General features: G+C 36.2%; 2 protein-coding genes and 1 long non-coding RNA gene across 11 annotated transcripts; 2 read left to right on the top strand and 1 right to left on the bottom strand.

The window, feature by feature from the left end:
* The first annotated feature begins 1758 nt into the window (after positions 1-1758).
* Positions 1759-7975, top strand: LOC114267389 (protein XRI1-like). Of its 7 annotated transcripts, XR_014345592.1 has the most exons (11): positions 1759-2401; positions 2575-2618; positions 2963-3003; positions 3117-3200; positions 3314-3405; positions 3607-3665; positions 3754-3873; positions 6537-6618; positions 6724-6861; positions 7490-7570; positions 7680-7975. XR_014345592.1 is itself a non-coding variant. In XM_082897322.1 (9 exons), the coding sequence occupies exons 4-9, from the start codon at positions 3177-3179 to the stop codon at positions 7697-7699; spliced, it is 396 nt and encodes a 131-aa protein (XP_082753448.1). In that variant the 5' UTR covers positions 1759-2401; positions 2575-2618; positions 2963-3003; positions 3117-3176; the 3' UTR covers positions 7700-7926. The 7 variants fall into 7 exon arrangements, 4 of the variants coding, with proteins under 4 accessions (XP_082753448.1, XP_082753455.1, XP_082753460.1 ...); XM_082897322.1 differs by lacking the exons at positions 6537-6618; positions 6724-6861 and having other exon boundaries at positions 7680-7926; XM_082897329.1 differs by lacking the exons at positions 7490-7570; positions 7680-7975 and having other exon boundaries at positions 6537-6621; positions 6724-6862.
* On the top strand, positions 7744-10005 carry LOC145803951 (granule-bound starch synthase 1, chloroplastic/amyloplastic-like). 3 transcript variants are annotated; one of them, XM_082897347.1, is made up of 6 exons: positions 7744-7762; positions 8407-8479; positions 8686-9008; positions 9169-9232; positions 9385-9475; positions 9575-10005. In XM_082897347.1, exons 3-5 carry the CDS (start codon positions 8736-8738, stop codon positions 9390-9392), a joined length of 345 nt encoding a protein of 114 aa, XP_082753473.1. In that variant the 5' UTR covers positions 7744-7762; positions 8407-8479; positions 8686-8735; the 3' UTR covers positions 9393-9475; positions 9575-10005. The 3 variants fall into 3 exon arrangements, with proteins under 3 accessions (XP_082753473.1, XP_082753469.1, XP_082753465.1); XM_082897343.1 differs by lacking the exon at positions 7744-7762 and adding an exon at positions 7802-8101; XM_082897339.1 differs by lacking the exon at positions 7744-7762 and having other exon boundaries at positions 7881-8582.
* A 657-nt stretch (positions 10006-10662) lies between these two features.
* On the bottom strand, positions 10663-12291 carry LOC145803930 (uncharacterized). Its single transcript, XR_014345589.1, has 2 exons — positions 11529-12291; positions 10663-11011 (listed from the first exon to the last, which is right to left on the bottom strand). It is a non-coding gene; the product is annotated as an uncharacterized LOC145803930 (long non-coding RNA).
* Positions 12292-20705: the final 8414 nt, after the last annotated feature.

Genomic DNA, 20705 nt, shown 5'->3' with positions numbered 1-20705 from the left:
CGTTTGGGAACAGGTTAATTTAGTAATTTTTTGATTATTTGAGTAAAATATGAGCTAAAAAAAATTAGTATGTTTGGGTTTACGAAAAGATGTGCAAAAAAGTAGATGGAAAAAAGAAACTTTGACTTTTTGGTATAAGTTGTTGACTTTTTGACTAATTTAGTAACTTTTTGACTTTTTAGCTAAAAAGTTCGGTTGCCAAACGAGGCCTAATAATGTACTTTATTTCATGTTGGGTTTAACGACAATGATACATACCACTAAAAGTGGTGCTCGAAAGTACCACTAGTGAATTGGCACACACTTTAAAAAAAATAATAATAATAAGGCACAGCACTCACTGCCACATCATTAGTGCTACCACTAATTAGTGGTCTCAACCATTTTCCTTGGGTTTAAATCAGTTCAGTATTTTTCAAGCTTGGTCAAATAATCAAAAGTTTAAAATTTGTTAGAAAAATTATTCATAAATCCCATTTTGAGAAATGTTAGTCCATTTAGTCCTACATGTTTTCTTATAAACCAAATAGTCATTTTTTTATTTTTGGCAGGTGTTATTGATTTGGTTTAGTAATATTATAATTTACTTGTATGCCCTTTAGTTGAGATTTGATTTTGATGTTTGTTTGGATTGTGGGTAAGGTGTGGGGTAACATTTCTGTATTTTTTAGGGATTTGATGGAGTGATTTGGGAGATTTGTTGATGTTACTGAAGTGGTGTGTCGTAATTAATGTTCAATCATTTGTGATTCTCCGAAAAGGGTGTGTTGGGTGTACGTATTTGGTGGTGTTTTTGCTGGGGTTCAGAGCGAGAAAGGGCTGTGCGATTTTTATCAGGTTGACTTTTTTTTGTTTGTTTCCAGATGTGTTTTATGACGATGTGTTCTTATTGTTGTTTGCGGTTTGCTACTGATGTTTGCAATGGAAACTCACACAGTTTCTATCCGTGGTCGTCATATTCAGGGACAGAATTAGGAGAAGACTATGGGGGGCCATGGCCCCCCTGTTTCTATAAACATTATTGTTTGCCATAAAACTTTAAAAATATATATATTATTTTATATATAAAATGCCTTCCAGTATAAAAAATATGTCATTTTTCTTCCATCTTGAATTCTCTTTCTATTTTACATTGAAAAAAAACGTATTCATCCTATTTGAAATTGTTTCTATGGTATTTAATTTTTCGTAATGTATATATGATTTATATATCATATATACATACATGTGTGTTTTGTGTATATAGTAAAAAAAAATTAATTTTCTTTTGGCCCCCTCGATAGTCAAATCCTAGTTCCGTCCCTGGTCATATTCGCAGTGGCAGCCTTATACGACATTGGGTTTATGTTGTTTTCAAATATTGGGGACCATTTTTACGAATGTTAATTTGGGTTATTAATGCAACGTTACTTGCCAATTAATATGTTGGAGGCAGAATCAAAAAACTTTACATTTCTGTGGCGTTGTAACATTAACAGTGCATAGTTCTGTGGCGTTGTAACATTAACATTAAACATAACATAATAACATTTCGTTATTTGACCATCTCGGAACATTACTCTCTCTCTCTCTCACTACAGGAAATAAGGGTTTAGGTGGCGTTTTTTTAACGGCGTTTTTTAAAACGTCACTATTTTTAATATTTTACGGCGTTTTATAAACGTCTTGTTTTTTTTTACTTGAAACGGCGCCGTTTTATGAATAGGAGGCGTTTTTTTACGCCTTCAAATGCATGTTGTCTCACGCGCTTCCTTTTCCAATCTGAGAATCTCAACTCCAAATTGAATCGATGCACTCACAAATAAGCTCTCTCTCTCCCCGCTGTCTAAACCCTCAGAAATTGAAGTTGCTTATCAATGGAATGCTCAGAAATTGAAGTTCTCTCTCGAAATCGAAGTGATTCATCAGAGTGATTTCGAAGTTCATCTCAGGATTCAGATCTCGAAATCGAAGTTCATATCTCGAAATTTTAAAATTCTGAGTTCAAATCACTTCGATTTCATATTGCAATTCAAATCTGAGTTTATATCACTTCGATTTTGATTTAGATCTGAGTTCATATCACTTCGATTTCGATTCAGATCGTGATTCAGATCTCAGCGATTCAGATCGGTCTCAGTGATTCATATCTCGAAATCGAAATCGAAGTTCGATTCAGATCGTGATTCAGGTATCAGCGATTCAGATCGGTCTCAGTGATTCACATCTTGAAATCGAAATCGAAGGTCAGCTCAGCGATTCAGATCGGTGATTCAGCTTGGTGATTCAGAGGTTCAGATCGATCTCAGCGATTCAGATCGGTGATGAAGACAGTAAGATTACCACTGTTCAACTAATGTTACTGCAATTTTTCCACAAAACATTATCACATGTTCAGGAGACACAACTTATGATGAAGACAGTAAGATTACCACTCTTTATCTCTTCACTTTTTCTTCTCCCTACAAATCCCTTCACATATCCAACACACACACACACATACAGGGACTACCTCATTTGCTGAAACACATGATGCTTTTACTTTTGAGTGGACGATGTGTGCTGATCTGACCATCTTATTTTGTCATTTTGCAGACGTCAAAGAAACAATATCATTGCAATGGCTGTGGTCTATGCAGGTATGAATCATTCCTTGTCTCAGTTTAACATATGTTTTTAGCATCTGTGTTTGTTATCTTGTTTAAAGTAACGAGAATAGTTCCAAACTGATGGATGTGAAACGAAGGTGAAGTTTAGTGCTTGGTGTCTATGCACAAAATTTCAAGTTAGTGGGTCTTTTTTAGAAGGAAAGCAATCGACATTGTGCAAATGATCAAATTTAACAAGAGTGTCTCCTTAAGATTAGGATTAATGTTGAAGGTCAATTTCCCATTAGAGCAAGAATGTAAATAGTTAAAGGATTGTCCTTAACACTCAATGCCTAAAGTCACATACATATTTTATTCTCTTGCTTTTGTTACAGAATTGGCGGGTGGGAGAATTTCTTCCATTGCAATAAATGCCGTAAGTCTCTGTTCTTTCCTGTATTGGTTATATGTCATATAGGTGTTTTGATTACGTTTATGTTAGTATATTTTAATTGTTTGTGCTAATTATATTGTGGACATACCTTTTAGGATGCTGCTACTCGGTTCTTTTGAAGAATAGCCATCCCTGTGTTGAAGGAGCAATGCATAATGACTGCCCTGTTTGCTTTTGAGGTATTTGACATTATCCATATTTGCTTTGGTTCTTCCTATACTATAATGATTTCAGTGTTTTATGTTTTAGTACGTGTCCACAAGCACATGCTAATCAAAAGCGGTTTCTGCAGTATCTATTTGAGTCGAGAAATGATGTAACCGTCATGCCCTGTGGGCATACTATTCACGAGAGCTGCTTAAAGGATATGCATGAACATTATCGGTGAGGGTCTAAAGAATTAATTCTCGGGTAAATGGTTTTGAGAAATATATTTTTTTTTTGTATGTATTAATTTACTTGGTTATTGAATGGGTATGCAGTATCTATTTTTTTTTTTTATTAAACTTCAATTTTTTGTTCCCTTGGAAATTAAATTATAACTGACGTTTAGATTTAACACTTTAACTACTTCCAAAATGGAAGCAGCGAAATGTGGGACTGGCATGGTGAGGGTTATTGTCTCCAGAAGGAAACCAATCTGGGTGAGCCTTGCTTTGCTTTTCGCTTTAATGTTAAGTCAAGATATTTGGGTAAAGTTTTGATGTGGAACGGGTTTATTGTTGTGAGCAGACATATCTCCATGCCTTTGGGATGGAGTAAGCCAGAATGAAGAAGATCTGTCCTACATGTTTGACGAAACAACACCTGTTAAGGCCTGTGGGGATTTGGCTTACCATGTTGCTGACAATGGTAGTTTTATACTTTACTAAAATGTTTCGACATTTGCTAGCTTTTAATGCTTGTTTGATTTGAAGGACACTGTTTTTTATCTGGAAAAAAATGAATTGCGAACTGTTGCTCTGAGCACCTAAGAAAATTGTGCGAGCTCAAGGTCAGTTTTAAATGCAAAATGATAAATATATAAATCCCTCCCTGTTCAAAACATATCAAAACCTGGATTATCTTTCTTTTAAAGAGTAAACCAATAATTAAATGTTTCATTCCTCACTCCCTCTCAAAGCTACCCCTAGAGCTTTGGCCCTGTAATTAGCTCATATATGTGGACGTGGTACTACATGTACTTAGAAATTAGACGGGCCAAGCCCAGACACCCTCGTGAGCAAAATCTGGAGCATCTAATAAATGGGTCATGAGGACTCCAAACCCAATCTCATTAAATTCACATCAAACCCAACCAAGCCATCTAGATTCTAGCCCATTTCTTTTGAAATTTTGAAAGAGACTTTAAATTTGTAAAACTGAATATTTATTGCAATATATCATATATTGGTGTAATAATTAATTATAACATTTTAAAATAACTCACAAAATTATTAATTAATGAAGGCTGTAGATGTTATGGACTTTTATAAAAGGCATTTGAAGAATAATATGCAGGGTTCAGCAAAACCTGAACTTTGCAGGAGGCTAATTATCAGCAGTAAGATGAATGACAAGGAAAAATAAATAAATAAAAGCTCGAAAGAGGCTAAGCTGAACCAATTTCATATTTTAAATGGGTCCAAAACGCTGACATTAGCCCTTAAAATTAGTAGGCATTGGGCAGGTTGGCATGTCAGCTGGAAAATTGCCACTCCTAACTAGTTGTCTATTGATTGGGCATACTGTGAGTGCAGAACTGGAACTGTAGGAGTGCAGAACTGGAACTGTAGGAGTGCACATATAGATATTTGAAATTTTTTTTTAAAAAAAAAAATGCATATAGAGTGAACTAGAAACGCACCATAGACAGGAGAAGGTGGCTGCTGCTGGGGGGCTATCTGTCCATTCCAGGCAGGATTGGCACCTTGTGTGTATATTGGCTGCTCATATTGAGGTACCATCATGTTTGGGCCAATTCCATTTGAGTAAACTGAGGTCTGTGGAGGTTGAAAATTCTGCTGCTGCTGAAATTGTGGCGTTGAAGGTGGATATGCTTGTCCAACTGGATAAACAGGTTGATTATTGTTATTTTGAGAAGGAATTACAGCAATGCACGGAGATGTCTTCACAAGTAAAGAGACGTCGAATGCTGCAGTTTGACAATGAGATTTTGGGTTCCCCTCTTTGCAATGAGGAGATATCATCTGTCTTCTTAAAATCGAAGGTTTGTGCAAGCCTATTTCCTCGTGGAAAATGTTACATGATACATCTTTTGCTGTTCTTGGGGAAAAATTCTACATAGTGGTCTTATTTTGGTTTCACACAAAAGATAATTGTTGAGATACCTGTTCTGTTGTATATTGACAATTATATGACTTCTATCTTTTGGAAGGGAAACAAATTTATCATCCACCACATATCAAGATAAATTATTTTATGATATCAACATTTTGTCAGGGGATCATTATTGGTCAATGATCATTATTGGTCAATGCAACTTCTGAACTAGTTTAGATTTGGGTTTACATAAATATAATGCAAAGATGGATTCCTTGTGTATTTCAATCCAAAGTTTGTTACTTCTCCCTGTTAATTTCCAATCTAAAAATGCTCGTTGGATCTAATGCTTTGATTGACACTTCCAGGTGCGTGATCTTGTGGAAGCGTCAAATATGTATGGCACTTTAAATAACGTACTTGACGTTGATGTCAAAAATGACACAGTGAGAACACAAGGAAGCCTTTCATGTAATCTACGCAGAGTTAGGCAGGGTCTCGACCTCATCAGAGCTATATTCGAAAATTTTTTGTCTTCAGAGTATGTTCCTCTCTTTTATAGTATCTTCCTTCTCTCACATCTACTAAAATGTTTCCTGGCACTTGTTATTTGGAAAAATTTATGTCCTCCTATTCAGGCTCGTTGATATAATATGTGTGCTTTGATGATGCATATTATTGCTCCACTAGATTTAATAAAGAATCTTTGGTTTTGGATATTGAGTAGTGTGTTACCAGATTATCTACTCTCTTGCTGTCATTCTTTTCTTTCTTTGTGTTTTGTCACTTTATGTTTAGTCTGCTTTAGATGAATCATAAATCCATAAAGATATTTTCTGAAACAAGTTGTACAATCTAATTAATTCAATGAGTTTAAATATTTCAGTGCTCTATTCCTGTTTTGCATCTGCCTGCTATTCCCATCTCAAGCTAAAGGCAAGGACACAGACAACATATTAATGAACAAAAACACACATGCAAAGCATGCCAAGAAACTTCATATTCAAGAAGCATTTGGTCTTACTAGACTCAAAGATCAACTCTAGTTCTTGAATTATTTTGTTGATGGTTTCCGACTCTGTCATCATTTATCTGATTTATTGCAATCTTTGCTTTTGTTTCTCCTTGGCAACAAAATCTCATTTATTTGATTTATTTTTTTTTTTTTTTAGTTTTTAAAATTTTTACCTCTGTGGATATACTTTTGTGTGGAGAAGTCTAATTACCTTTCCTGCTGCATCTCATTTCTACAGGAAGAATTACGTCCTTATTTCTCACTGCCAGTGGTTATAGATGGTTTTTTCAACCTCTCAAAGATGCTCTTTGATATTGCCAGTAGTTATTTCTCACTGTCAGATTTTACTGTGTCAAAAATTGCTTAGGCATTCCAATAGCTTACTTCTATTTTGATCCATATTCTTGTCCACTGGAAAAACATAGGGGGCATGGATGGACATCGTTGCTGGTTGGAGCCGTATTTTGTGTGAGGGTACATCTTCCAGGTTGCCTATTTGCCATGTTGTGTGCAATCAAACTCCACCAGTGGGAGACAAGCCAAGCCTTATGACCATTCGTGAGGTATATTTTAGCACTAGCCTCTTTCCCAATGGTTACTATTTCTGATTTTGGGGAATGTTTTAAGTATTGGTTTTAATAACGGAGACAGATATTATTATTATTTTTTAATATCTATATGATTATATCTATTTATTTGATCACTGGAAGGTTTGCAATTTTTCGAGGAGTCATATAAGCTGCAACTGTTCTGCAGATTTTGCCATTTCGGTTTCATGATCTTGACATTGATTGATTGCTATAATCAAGTTTTGTTTTCCAAAGGTTGTCGATAAGTTTTTCCCTTTTATTCTCCATCATATTTACCATAAAGTTGACAGCTTGAAACTCTTCTGTTAGGAGGGAAGCAAATTTAGAATTTCAAATTAACCTTTCAATTTTTCAATCTTTCAGGCACATTTGTAGTTTTGCCTTTGTGTAATGGAACAACTTGCACAAGCCAATCTTCAAACACACACTTCAAAATAACAAACCTAACCTAGTTACTCTTACAACCAAGCCCAAAATGCTACACATTGAGTAAACTCCGGTGAATGTCCTTTGTTCGATTCTTCTTCTTCATCATTTTTATTCTTCATTTCTTCTTTGATTCTTCTTGGTTTTTTACATTTTTTTTTCTTCTTTTTTGCAGTGCAGCAAGAAGAGCCACTCGAAGTCGATTTCCTCCCTTTTGTCGAAGTTGATTTCTTCTATTTTTCGCAGCAACAAGAAGGTGACTTCAGCCCAGCCTTTGTTTTTTTTTTTGCCCCTGTTTTTTTTAGGCCTCTTTAATTCATTCAATAGTAATTTGAACATTTTTTTTTACCTTTTAACAAGTGCAGGTGGTGCTGTCCATACTTGAACTGTCTGTAATCTCTCTTATGCGTTATTCGACCAAGAAATGGTCTTCTTGATTCAGTTCTCGGTAACCAAAATTATCAAAGCGTTCTTTCTTCATCAAAAGGATATCGGTTAATTTGTTAAAGACAGAGGTTATGGCTACACTAGTGCTAAAATTTCTCTTAAAATTAGTATTATATAAATGATATATACTGAGATTCTTTATGTTATGTAAATAAACTTTCAAGCTTTAAAGAAATAAAATTGAAATAAGAAAATGAAGATTGCATTTGCGTTTCACTTCGGTTAATTTGTTAAAGACAGAGGTTATGGCTGCACTAGTGCGAAAATGCTGCTATCAGGTTTATAACGTATAATTTGGAACAAATGGGCCTTGATGACTGAGTACTCCAATTTATTTTAGGTATGGCTTTAATTAATGTATAATTTTGGACATAATTCTTGGTTATGTTTTCCTCCTGTTTGAAGGTTTTATAAGGTCTGAAAGTGAAACGAAGTAATAGTATCAATGGAAATAAATTTTTTAGTTTTCAGCTTACATAAGACTCGAGCCATGTTATCTAATTGACCCAATTGGTTTCTGTTAGCATGGCATACTTAAGTATGTCTAAACAGAATCACTTAAGTTGGAAATTGATATTGTTTTTATCTATTTATTCCTGACTAATGTCCCTCTTTTTTCCATGGTCTTGCTGGCCGATATTGCAGATAATTGAGTTACAGCTTCCTTCATTTTTCAACAACTTTGATCCTCGTGCTGCTGCTGCTAATTTCCCTTCAGGTAATGAACTTTCTAATTTTTCCTCTTAGGCGGTGGTATTTATACTCTGTTGGACCGGCTTTTCCCAGTGACAATGGCTTGACGACGCAAGAATGGAAAACATGCAAGTGTCCCTAATTATTACTCTGTATCTGCTTCTCATTGCTTAAGTAACTTGAAATTCATAGACTCTTTGCTATAAATACTAAAGAGACAAACCATGCCAGTAATAAAATACTAAAGAGACAAACCATGCGGAGGAGAAACTATAACAAACATGGGTCAGATTGGCCTGAAGAGACAAACCATGACTCACAATGGATTAAGATCTTTGAACAAATTAGACATGCTACAAATGAAAAAGAACGCGAAAGCAATCGCCAAGCATGCCAGTAATAAAAATGGTCCCAAAACTGAGAATGATAGACCATCAAGCGCCATTATATATGGAAGTGGGATGAACATTGTTTTTGTGGGAGCTGAGGTGGGTCCATGGAGCAAAACTGGAGGGCTTGGTGATGTTCTTGGGGGACTGCCACCAGCCATGGCAGTAAGCATCTGTCTCCAGCTCTATTTTTTTTATTTACTATACTTGTTTATTTGCTACTATAGTTGAATCATCTTCTTGGTTAGTTTTGTGGTAAATTGGTAAAACATTTAGGATGATGAATTTTTAACTGATCTGATTTCTATGCCAAATCATCATCTAGGGCAATGGGCAGTTTCCCCACGTTACGACCAGTACAAAGATGCATGGGATACTCATTGACCAAGGTTGTTTACTTAAAATTTTTCTTTCTTTTCCTTTTTTTATTTTATTTCCTCTTTTCTGGGTGGAAAGAACATATCTACTCTTGTATATGTCTTAGTGATAATCTTTTCTAATTTTATTTCTGGTTCTAATGCTAAGAAGTGTCCTGGTACAGGCAGATAAGAAAGATGAAGCATGAGAGAAGTATCCTGACAAAGCTGAAGCAGCAGTGTGGTGGTCAGTTCACATCAAAGATGGAAGGAATGGTGAGTTGTCTACAACCTGTATTAATTTGCAAGCCATGCTTTAATGTAGTTTTGGTATACTGGCAGAAATAATTGTTTTCTTGCTTTGCTGTTTTCCAGGTCACAGATTTGACTTTGGCAAGGGAAAATCAAACTAACTTTGAAGAGTACCTCAAAACCAATCCAGATGCAAGTCCTGGGATTGACCTGACTGTTGCTGTCCTAACTACTGGCTTTTGGCCTAGTTACAAGTCTTTTGACCTCAACCTCAGGCAGATTGAGTTATCAGGAAATCATGACTCAATTAAACTTGACAGATGATGATGTTGTTAGGCTGCTCCATTCTCTTTCATGTGCAAAGTATAAGATTCTTAACAAAGAACCAAACAACAAAACAATCTCTCCAACGGATCCACATTAGTGTGCTTTCTATTCCTATTTAATTTTTTTGGGGAAATTACACTTCTTGTCCATTTTGATTTTAATTGATGTATTTAAAATCTAAATTGTTTCTATTCTTAGGTATGTAATGCATTGTTTTTTATTTTTAATTTTGTTTTCAAGCTTAGTTTATTTATTATTTTAATAAACATCAATTATTAGTTCTTGATAATTGTTTGACAGGTATTTTTTTTGTTCAACCATATTAAATTAGCACAATTTAAAAGTTTAAAAAAAAAAAAGACTGTGGCGGCGTTTAAAAAACGTCACTATATCCCATTGTAACGGCTAGATTTTAAAATGTATAAATGTCTATGATGGCGTTTTCCAAAACGTCGCTAAATGTCTAGTGACGTCATAATACAGCTTAGGTAGGACATTTGGCGGCGTTTTTAAAAACGTCGCCTATACTAATATAACGACGTTTTTCAAACGCCATAAAGTTATAGCGACGGCCGCGTCGTCGGCGTTTGGTACTAAACGTCACAAAAAGAATTAGCGACGTTTTTAGTACTTTTAGCGGCGTTTTTTAAACGCCGCTAAAAATAGATTTTCCAGCAGTGTCTCTCTCTCTCTCTCTCTCACACACACACACACACACACACACACACACACACACACACACACAATAAATACATCAATCAACTACACTATTTGACCATCTCAGAACATAACATGAACCAGCATATATTGTTGTAACAGCATATAAACACATCCAAATAGCATTTTATGCAAACGGTAAACACAACATAATAACACTTCGTCCATCAAAAAACGTACAACTTTTATTTCCACTTTCGACATAAACAACATCATTACAAACAAATAGAAATCGCAATTTCAAACCACAATACGACTTACAAACCCAATCACTGACGAAGTTAGTTCAACATCATACATTCACATACCCACTATCATTGTAGAATGCGGTCGAATCACTAACAACGTTTCTTCACCGACATTACGGTCTCACTGACGATCAGAGTTCAAGGATCCTTAGTTCTCACGACGAATAGTTTCTGCAAATGTTACCGACACGTACGCCTTTTTGGAGTTCTAGGGTTTTTGTGGCTCTTGTGCTATGCTAATGTGTGATTGAATATTGGAGGGTCAACACTGCCAAATGTGAAGATTCAATCACACCGGATAAGGAACCCAATCACTAACGTTGAGATAGTAACTCAGAATCTTCCGTAATATCTTGACCATTTTATTTGGGATGGAAGAAAACATAAAAAAAAATGCTATAGTAAGCTTTTGGGTATTTTGGTCATTACAACATCACTAAAATCTCACATTTACCCTCTACCAACAAAAGGTCACATGTTAATGGGGAGTTTCTATTTGCACACACCCATTCCTCTCTTTACACATCTTTTTCAATAAATAATTGGTTCGGAAGTTGCATTCCGAAAATAAACAACTTGTTCGGAAGTAGAGTTTCGAATTTTTTTCATTTTTTCGACATTCAACTTCCGAATGTATTTATTTAATGTCTATAATAGTAATTTCACTTGAAAATAAAATTATAAGAAAAATAATTTTTATTAAATGTATGTAAAGAGGGGAATGGGGATGTGCAAATAGAAGCTCCCATTGGTAGTTACCAATGGGGGTTGGATAGCTCCTTCACCTGGATGTTTTAAAGCAAACTGTGATGTGGCTATGACTCCAGATTCAACCTCTGCTTCTATTGCGGTTTTGTTTCGGAATTGGAAAGGTGAGCTGAATGATGGGGCTGTGCAGAGGCTAGAGGTGAACTCTGCCATGCAAGGGGAGGCGTTTGCGATTCGCAAAGCTTGTCTCATGGCCCAAATTCTTAATCTCTCTCAGGTTGAAATTCAGAGGGATAACAAAACAGTCATCTCGCTATGTGTTTCCGAGGACGCTCCTCCCTGGGTGTGTGCTCCTCTCATTGCGGATATTAGAGCTTTAGCTCGATGTTCTAATCTATCCTTCCATTGGTCACCTCGTACGGCAAACGGGGCAGCCCACTGGACTGCGAGAGCCTTTCTATCGGGTTCTTTGCCAATCAACTGGGTGTTAAATCCTCCCAAGCCTTTGGTGCAAGCTTTGAGCTGAGCTTTGTATTTTGCTTTGTTTTGTTCCCCTGTTTTTCTTAAGTTCCTGTGTTCAAAAAAAAAAAAAAAAAATAGAAGCTCCCATGTTAATGGGTATATACGTAATTAATATTCAAATAAGACTTATCAATCCACAAAATAAAAAATAAGACCAAATGATTCAACACATTAACATTTAAGACTTATTACTGCTTTACCCAAATTTGTTCTAGTTTTAAATTGAGTGAATCACAATTGGACCACTGCAATTTGAAAAGTGATAGCTACTTTTGTGGTTGTGCTCTCGAACACATAGATACATAGAAGATAAGTTTGTCTTCCTTCAATAGCGCAAAAAAAAAAAAAAAAAAATTAATTAATTTAATTATATTTTTTCACAAAAGATTTAAAGACAGATTTTAAAATTTTATCCAAATAAAATTTCATGAAATTTCAGCCAATTCCGAAGATACTTCAACCAACCGGTCCAGCATATTGTGGTTGTGGTTGAACCATTTGAGGACTTAATAATTTATTTATACTATTATATACGTGAACACATAACTTGATTTTAACAGTGTGGTGATTTCTCCTTGTGTTACGTAGTAAATTTTTCTATTCTAAAATAAAAAATATTATTTAAAGACGTGAGTAAAATTTGAACCCAAGACATGAATTTTATTAAGAATACTTTTATCATTTAGACAAAATATATATTATAATATTAATTTTATTATTATTTATTTTTATACTTATTTACCTAAATTATACATGTATTACATGTGCCACCCATCAATAATAATTAAAAATTTTGTGGTCGGGGTCAATTCCCATTCTATCCATTACATTACAATGATTGGACTAAAGATACTTCGTCCCAAAATATTGCTCATTTTAGGAAATTTAGGGTGTGTTTGATTTATGTTTTGAGATAGATTTTTAAAAATAAAATTTAGAGAGAGTTTAGAATTTTTTTTAGTTTGTTTGATTATATATATTTTGAAAATAGTGTTATAGTTTGAAAGTTTAGAATGATTTGATATTTTGTTTTAGTTGAGCAGTTGTGTGTAAGAAAAAAAAAAGTGATTGAGAAAGAGAAAGAAATGAGAAAAAGTGATTGATTGATATGTAGGAGAGATAAAGTGATTTTGAAAAAAAAAATTCAAAAAATTTGAACCAAACAAAATTTTGAAAATTTTTCTCAAAAATTATGTCTTGAGATACAAATCAAACAAGCTCTTAATTTTTTTAGAAATACAATTATTACATTTCAAGAGTATTAAATTTTCAAAAGTATCCTTTGATTTAAAATTAAAATAGTACATTTTTTTTTTTGAGAATATCAATTATCATAATTATAATTTTTGTATGTATTAATATTAATGAATTTCAAAGAAGGGAAAAATATAAAATTTATGTTGTTTTAGGACTTGAATTTTGAAAATGTATTAATATTTTTGGATAATGAAAAATGGAATAATGGTGTAATATTTTGGAACGGATGGAGTGATTATTTTACAGTTTATTTTTCAATATGCAAAAAAATAATTCAAAATACAAAAAATATATTAAAAATTAGAGTAAATTACAAATATACTCCCAGAGATTTGATTAAAATATGAGTCCCCGTTGTGGTTTTAGAAATTACATTCCATCCCCTGAGATTTTTAATTTCAGAACAAATCGCCCATTTTATTAATAAATCATCAAATCAATTAACAATTTTTAATGATGTTAGAAATATGTTTCAATTAATAATTTAAGTAATTTTATTATTGTATAGGAGATCAATTATGAATTTCATTTTTTAAATTAATTCTGTTAAATAAAAAATACTAACAAGGAAGTATTTGTAATTTTTCAAACCACATGAGGCAATTTGTACTTTAAACAAGTCTCAGGAGGTGTATTTGTAATTTACCCTAAAAATTAACAAAGTTAAACAATAAATAACCAAAATCTAAAATCCAAGCCAAAAACTACTACTAGTTACATACTGTAACCCTTTTTGGGAGTGTTGACTTTTTGGTTAAAATAGTCAAAAAGTCAAAACACTCAGGCTCCGTTTGGGAAGAAATATTTGGAGATTTTTTTTTTTGGCTATTTTAGCCACAAAAAATAAAATATCACATCCAACTCATAATCATTATACTATTTTCTCACCAAAAAAGTTAAAAAGTCAAAAATTCCTTCCCAAACCAATCTTTTTAGCCCAAGCTAAAATAGCCAAAAAAGTCAAAAAGTCAAAAAGCCAACCCACTTCCCAAACGGAGGCTCAATCACATTACTTTCTCTATTTTTAATAGATTATTTTTCATAATTTTTTTTTAAAAATCAAGTAAAATAATCACTTCTCTTTATTTTAATACATTATTTTTCATTAAAAAATTTAAAAGTCAAGTAAAATAATCACACTGCAAACATTGCTTCGGATTTTATTCACTACAAAAATTTGCACTTTTGCCGACTAAAAATTTAGTCGGCAAAAGTTCATTTTTAGTCAGTAAAAGTTATCTGCGACTAATTTTTTTTGTCGCCAATTGTGAGGGTTGCGGAAAGTAATTAGCAACTAAAATGTTTTTTAGTTGCGAAAAAGTTATATTTGCCCACTAAATTTTTGGTCGCTAAATATATAATTACTATAACTAATCTATTTAGTAGCTAAAACATTGTAGTCGCGAAAAGTCATATTTTCCTGACCAAACATGTTAGTCCCCAATTTGCACATTCAACGACCAAATAGTTTGGTCAGCAATTGTGGCCCATTTCCATGACCAACAAATTTGGTCGCGAATGGTCACATTCCGTAACCAAAAAGTTTGGTCGGCAATACATTCCATGACCAACAAGTTTGGTCGGCAAATAGCACATTCCACGACCAAAAAAATTGGTCGGCAATTGTCACATTCCACCACCAAACGTGTTAGTCGTGAAAAAGAATGTCTGCGCAACTAAAACTTTAGTCGACAATTGATCTATTGGCGACGAATTCCTTTTTGATCGCCAAAATTAATGACTTTAACGACTAATTATTTAGTTGGCAAAAGTATTAGTTCTCTTTCCCAACTAATCAATTGGTCGCCAAAACAGAAAAAACAAGATCAACATTTGGTCGCCAACATCCAATAAAATAAACTTGTAATTCATAATAATTCATCCAATCCATTCAATATAATATGTAATTTACAAGCATCATTCAAATCAATTGAATCATGAACATTCGACAAAATATAAATCATCCAAACTGAACCTGTTTAATGAAAGTCATCAACTATTATAAGTTTTCATCCACAAGTAATTTCAAACTACATATTCCTCCAATTAAAAATCCACTTGTAATCTATATAATCATACAAGTCACATCCATCTAGCATAATAATTTAAAACATAACAATTAGTTGTTATTATGTTTTAAATTATTATCCATGCGCATCTATCAAAAAATATACACACTAGTAGTCTATCCAAATATTTTCCATATACATTCATCCAAAAAATATAACTACTAGTCTTTCCACAAATATAACTAATAGTCCACCCAAATCTTTTCCATACACATCTATCTAAAAATATATATTCCTTCCAAAAATGCTTATAGTGCCAATCAGTCATCTACAATTTAGCTTTGTGCACGAGATAATCCATCTATACCAAAGAAAATGAGAAATAATGTCAGGTAAATTTTTGTTAAAAATATTTGCACATCACTTTATTGTAAAATTGGACAAAAAATGTAAATTCTACATGGAAAGTGTAAGGGGAGCTAATTTGAGCATACTAAATTAATTTGGCCCAATAGTCCAAGGTTGATGGGCTCGAATTTATCGCCATTAAATGGGCTGAATCGCTCTAAGTATCGAAAGGGTTCGGATCCATGAACTTAGAGACTTACATGGGCCCAGACTCGAAAGGGTATTGAGCAAGCCTAGAGATCCGAGGCACTCGGACTCGAAAGAGTCCGGATCTACGAACCTAGAGATCCGAAGCACTTGGCTTCGAACGGATTCAGACGCAATCTAGAAGTCGCTCTATTAATGAGTCCCAGAACACTTGCGAGCTCGGAGCTTTCCGGGATCTACGCACCAGAACCATGGGCGTAATGGAGTTTGAACAAAGGACCCAATCCCGAGGACGGTGAGTGGAGATAAATTCACTCTTCGGTTAAACAAGTCTATACCCGGGTCGAGGTGGCACGATCTAGGGGGTCCCTAAGACTCGGCAATATTTGCGGCAGGGTGTTTTCTTGAACTACTCCTGATCCTTATGCGGTAAGGCATCCTTTGGGACTACCCTTGACCCTTTGAGATGATTGGGGATCATTGGTTAGGTGTGGCTAAGAAGAAGGGTTCGCCGAAAGGTTGATCTCCTCTTCGAGGGTTTTCCTAATCCTCGGAGAGGTCACCTCCTCGGACAAGGTGGTTAGAGAGAATATTTCCCATGTGCCTTGCACATGGGCTCCATCCTACATCATGAGGTGCCTATAAATATCACCCACCCATAGCTTTACAAGGGATGGATTTTGGAGAGAAAACTCTTAGGAAATAACTAATTTCCCTTCTCCATTATCAACCTTGAGAGTGAAAGTGGGAGATCCATAGGAGAGCCTTGCCATTATTCTCTTTCTAGCTACTTTGCCTTCTTCTTCACCCAATCTTGTATCTTCATCATCTCCTTTCTTTTGTGTTCTTAGTTGAGACTATTGAAGAATCTAAGTCTCTTACCATTTCTAAAGAAATTCGAGTCTTCTTCAAAGATCTTCGAATATTCCAACGACGTTCTTGAACCCTCTCATACATTTGGCGACTCCACAGGGGAGGCAGATTGGTTAATGGTCTCAACGAGATCGGGAACCCACACAATTCCAACAAGGATGGTGGGAGAAGATGAAGTTCACCAACAAGGATCCTCTAATGGTGGTGATGACAGGACCATGGCTCCAGATCAACCATTTTTGCTTAAAGCCATTCAAGGACTTTAAAATACTCAGCAGGAGATTCTTACCACTCTTTAGAATCTCACTCACACCATGTTGGTGATGAGTTCTAATTTTGCACTGGCGCCAAACAGAAATCAAATTGGCAGTGGAGTTATCCCCTCTGGAGTGCAAAATCAAATCCAAGGAGAAGTAGGCCCTAGTCAGCTTGTGGCTCATGGCAACACAGCCGCAGTAACACATGCTCAAACCACAGTAGGCGGCAGCAGTTTGTCCATGCCCGGGCTCCATGGCGTGCCAAGCCAAGATCCAATGGTGACTAGGGGAGGTTCTGGTGTAACGAATGGCGCTCCGCTGACTGTTGGTGTCCAAGAAAATATAAAGAGCATAATGGCGCAAAAAGGAGCTCTGCCCGTACCTAATCTTGTTACACCACTAGTAAATGTTGCTCAAATACCAAGTGGGCCTCCTTTGATGCCGACAACAAATTTCCAAGTCCAACCCAGTATAGCTACGCCGTGCGGTGGACTTTACGGGCCTCAATTCAATGTCTCATCGCCAACTGGCTTGTCCATACGCGCTGATGGCCAGTATCGTCAAATGTCCTCACCAATGATGAATTCGCAACACCAGAATGGCCAAGTCGCCCCTAGCTCAGTCTTCGGGTCCATAAGCCAAGTTCCGAGAATGCCACCACCAAACTCTCTCCCTCAACAGTTTCTCACTCTCGTCGATGTGCAAGCCTTGTTCGATCTCGAATGGGGCAAGAGGACTTTACCCTTTTTGCCTGATTCGGATGTCAAGCCACCTTACCCTATCGAGATACTAAGCTATCCATACCCTGAGGGGTATACAGCGCCGAAGTTCATTAAATTCGATGGCAAACAAGGAAATGCTCGAAAACATATTGTGTGATTCATTGAGACTCTGGGTATTCATGGTTCAAACCATGTCCTCCGGCTGAGAGAATTCTCTAAGTCCCTCACTAACCGAGCATATAGTTGGTATGTTGATTTGGCCCCAAACTTTATTCGAAGTTGGGAGGAAATGGTTAACAAATTCCACTCCAAGTTCTTTCAAGTGGCGGAGAAGGCGACCACACTTACATTGTGTAAAGAAAAGCAACAAGAGGGTGAAAACATTCTCGAATATGTGAAGAGGTTCCAAGACAAAGCCATAGACTGTCATGAGGCTATGGAGGAAAGCTACTTGGTCCAAATCTATGTTGAAGGGGCATTGAACGGGTACAAGATGTTTCTTGTTAATCACAAGCTGCCCACCTTCTCAGCACTAATTGAAGCATCTCAGAACATCAATGTACCTCAATCTTAAGAGTTCGGGTTTGAGACTAGTTATAAAACCAGCTTCAACTCATCTCAAAGAATTTTTGTCACTGCGGCTTCCGCGTCTTCTACACAAAAGTCACAGGGGGAGGAATTCAAAGGTCAGAAGAGAAAAACTGTGAAGATGACACTCATTTTCCGTGTAGTGTTGAGGGGGTGAAGGCCTTAGTTAAAGAGTGGGTGACAAATGGAGAACTGAAGTTGCCTCATATCAAAGAGCTTTTATCGAAGAAGGACCGTGAGGGTCCTAATTATTGTGTATTCCACCAATCACTAGGACATCCTACAGAGAAGTGCCGGACACTTAAGAAGATCTTTAGAAAGAAAGTCGAAACAGATGAGCTAGAGTTCAAAGAACAGGGGCCCCAGGATATCTTAGAAGACGTGGTTATGATGGTGTATGACGGCCACAGGCCGAGCAGCTGGTGAAAGTTTTCCAAATGACCTTGCAACTCTAGGGGCAAATGTCAACATTCCGCAGAAGAAGTCTATCTATGACATTTACAATTTGTATTTACTGTATTTTCTGAGAACTTTCTATCTTTTTTTCTTATGTTATGATGAAAGTTATGTCCTCAATATTGTGTATCTCCATTAGAAGTTATTTTCTCTACATTGTATATCTTCATTGTGTTATGTTTCTTGAAACAATTTTCAATTTTTTGTTGGCCCTCAAAGAAGAAAGAGGAATAGTAAACTCGGTTACCAACCTGAAGGGATCTTTCTTTCTAAAGTAGTGTGTGTTCCTACTCGGACTTTCGCAGAACAGCCCTTACTTCTATCAATGCAAGCTTTGACGGTCTTTTTTGTTGAAGCAGAGTATGTGTTCCTACTCAGACTTCTGAAGAATAGCCCTTACTTCCATCAGTGCGAGCTTGGAAGATCTTTCTTATCAAAGTAGAAATACTCCTACTCAAACTTTCAAGGGACAACCTTTGCTTCCATTGATTGCCGAAGAAGATAGTGTACATCCTTTCAGATTTTTTAGGGACAACTTTGCCTCCTCTCGGATTTCCAGGGAACAATCTTTACTTCCGTTAGTACAAGCTTGGTAGACTCAGTTACCAGCCAGGAGGGATCTTTCTTGCAGTTGACAACCAGAAGGGATCTTTCTTGCCAAAGAAAGGAGTGTGCTTCCACCCAGACTTTCGGGGGACAGCCCTTGCTTCCATTTGAAGTTTCGAGGGACAACCCATGTTTCCATCAGTGCGAGCTTCGTGGATCTCTTTTGTTGAAATAGAGTGTTTGCTCCCACTCAGACTTTCGAAGAGCAAATCTCGTTTCCATCAGTGCGAGCTTCGAGGATCTTTCTTGTTGAAGTAGAGTGTGTACTCCTACTCAGACTTTCGAAGAACAGACCTCGCTTCCATCAATGCGAGCCTCAAGGATCTTTCTTGTTGAAGTAGGGTGTGTTTTCTACTCAGACTTTCAAATAGTGTCAATGATCTTTCTTGTTGAAGTAGAGTGTGTGCTCCCACTCGGACTTCCGAAGAACATCCCTTACTTCCATCAGAGCAAGCTTCGAGGGTCTTTCTCAATTGAAGCAGAGTGTATGTTCCTACTCGAACCTCCGAAGAGTAGCAATTGCTTCTATTAACTCAAGCTTTGAGGGTCTTTCTTGTTGAAGTAGAGTATGTGCTCCCACTTGAACTTCCGAAAAATAGCCCTTACTTCATCAGTACGAGCTTCGAGGATCTTTCTTGTCAAAGTAGAGTGAACTCCTACTCGAACTCCCGAGGGATAGCCTTTGCTTTCATTAGCTGCCGATGTAGAAGTGCACATCCACTCGGAGTTTCAAGGGACATACTTGTTTCCGCTCGAATTTCTGAAGGACAGCCTTGCTTCCGCTCGGACTTCCGAGAGACAATCTTTATTTCTGTTGGTGCAGGCTTGGTAGACTCGGTTGCCTTCTAAAGGGATCTTTCTTACTGAAGTAGGATGTGTGCTACTATTCGGACTTGTCACGACCCAAACCCACCCCAACGGGTTTAGCATCATAACCGGCCAGTAATCCATGATTATCAAAGGCCTGCTTGACAGTAATAACAATAGTACAGAGTAAGAGGCTGGCGGAAGCCAAACAGTAAATAGAAGATGTCCAATGAGCTGTGAAAATCTGAGTGGTAAAAGACTTTTATAGACTAGTCCACATCATAACCACAAACATATATATATACATTTCAAATACACGTAACATACAGGTTAGGGATCCAATCCCTTCACCATAACTGTACAGTCAAAAGTCTTAAACATTTGCTACAAAACAGAGACAAAAGGGTGAATCTGAGACATCCCAAAACAGCCTGGGCTTGAACAGACTTGGAACCTCGAAGTGAGGCACAATGGTTGGCTTGACCAAACGAGAGCTTAACTTGACGCTCCTAGCTTCGGTCCGGTGCCTGGCCACCTACATACATATATAAACAGTGAGCTAAAACCCAGTGAATAACAACTATGTAAAGGGATTAAGAATG

This window comes from Camellia sinensis, chromosome 1 (genome assembly GCF_055761805.1).
Source record: "Camellia sinensis isolate YWXY chromosome 1, ASM5576180v1, whole genome shotgun sequence".
NCBI lineage: Eukaryota > Viridiplantae > Streptophyta > Magnoliopsida > Ericales > Theaceae > Camellia > Camellia sinensis.
Note: the sequence above shows the minus strand (reverse complement) of the source record. Positions and strands in the feature narration are given on the sequence as shown.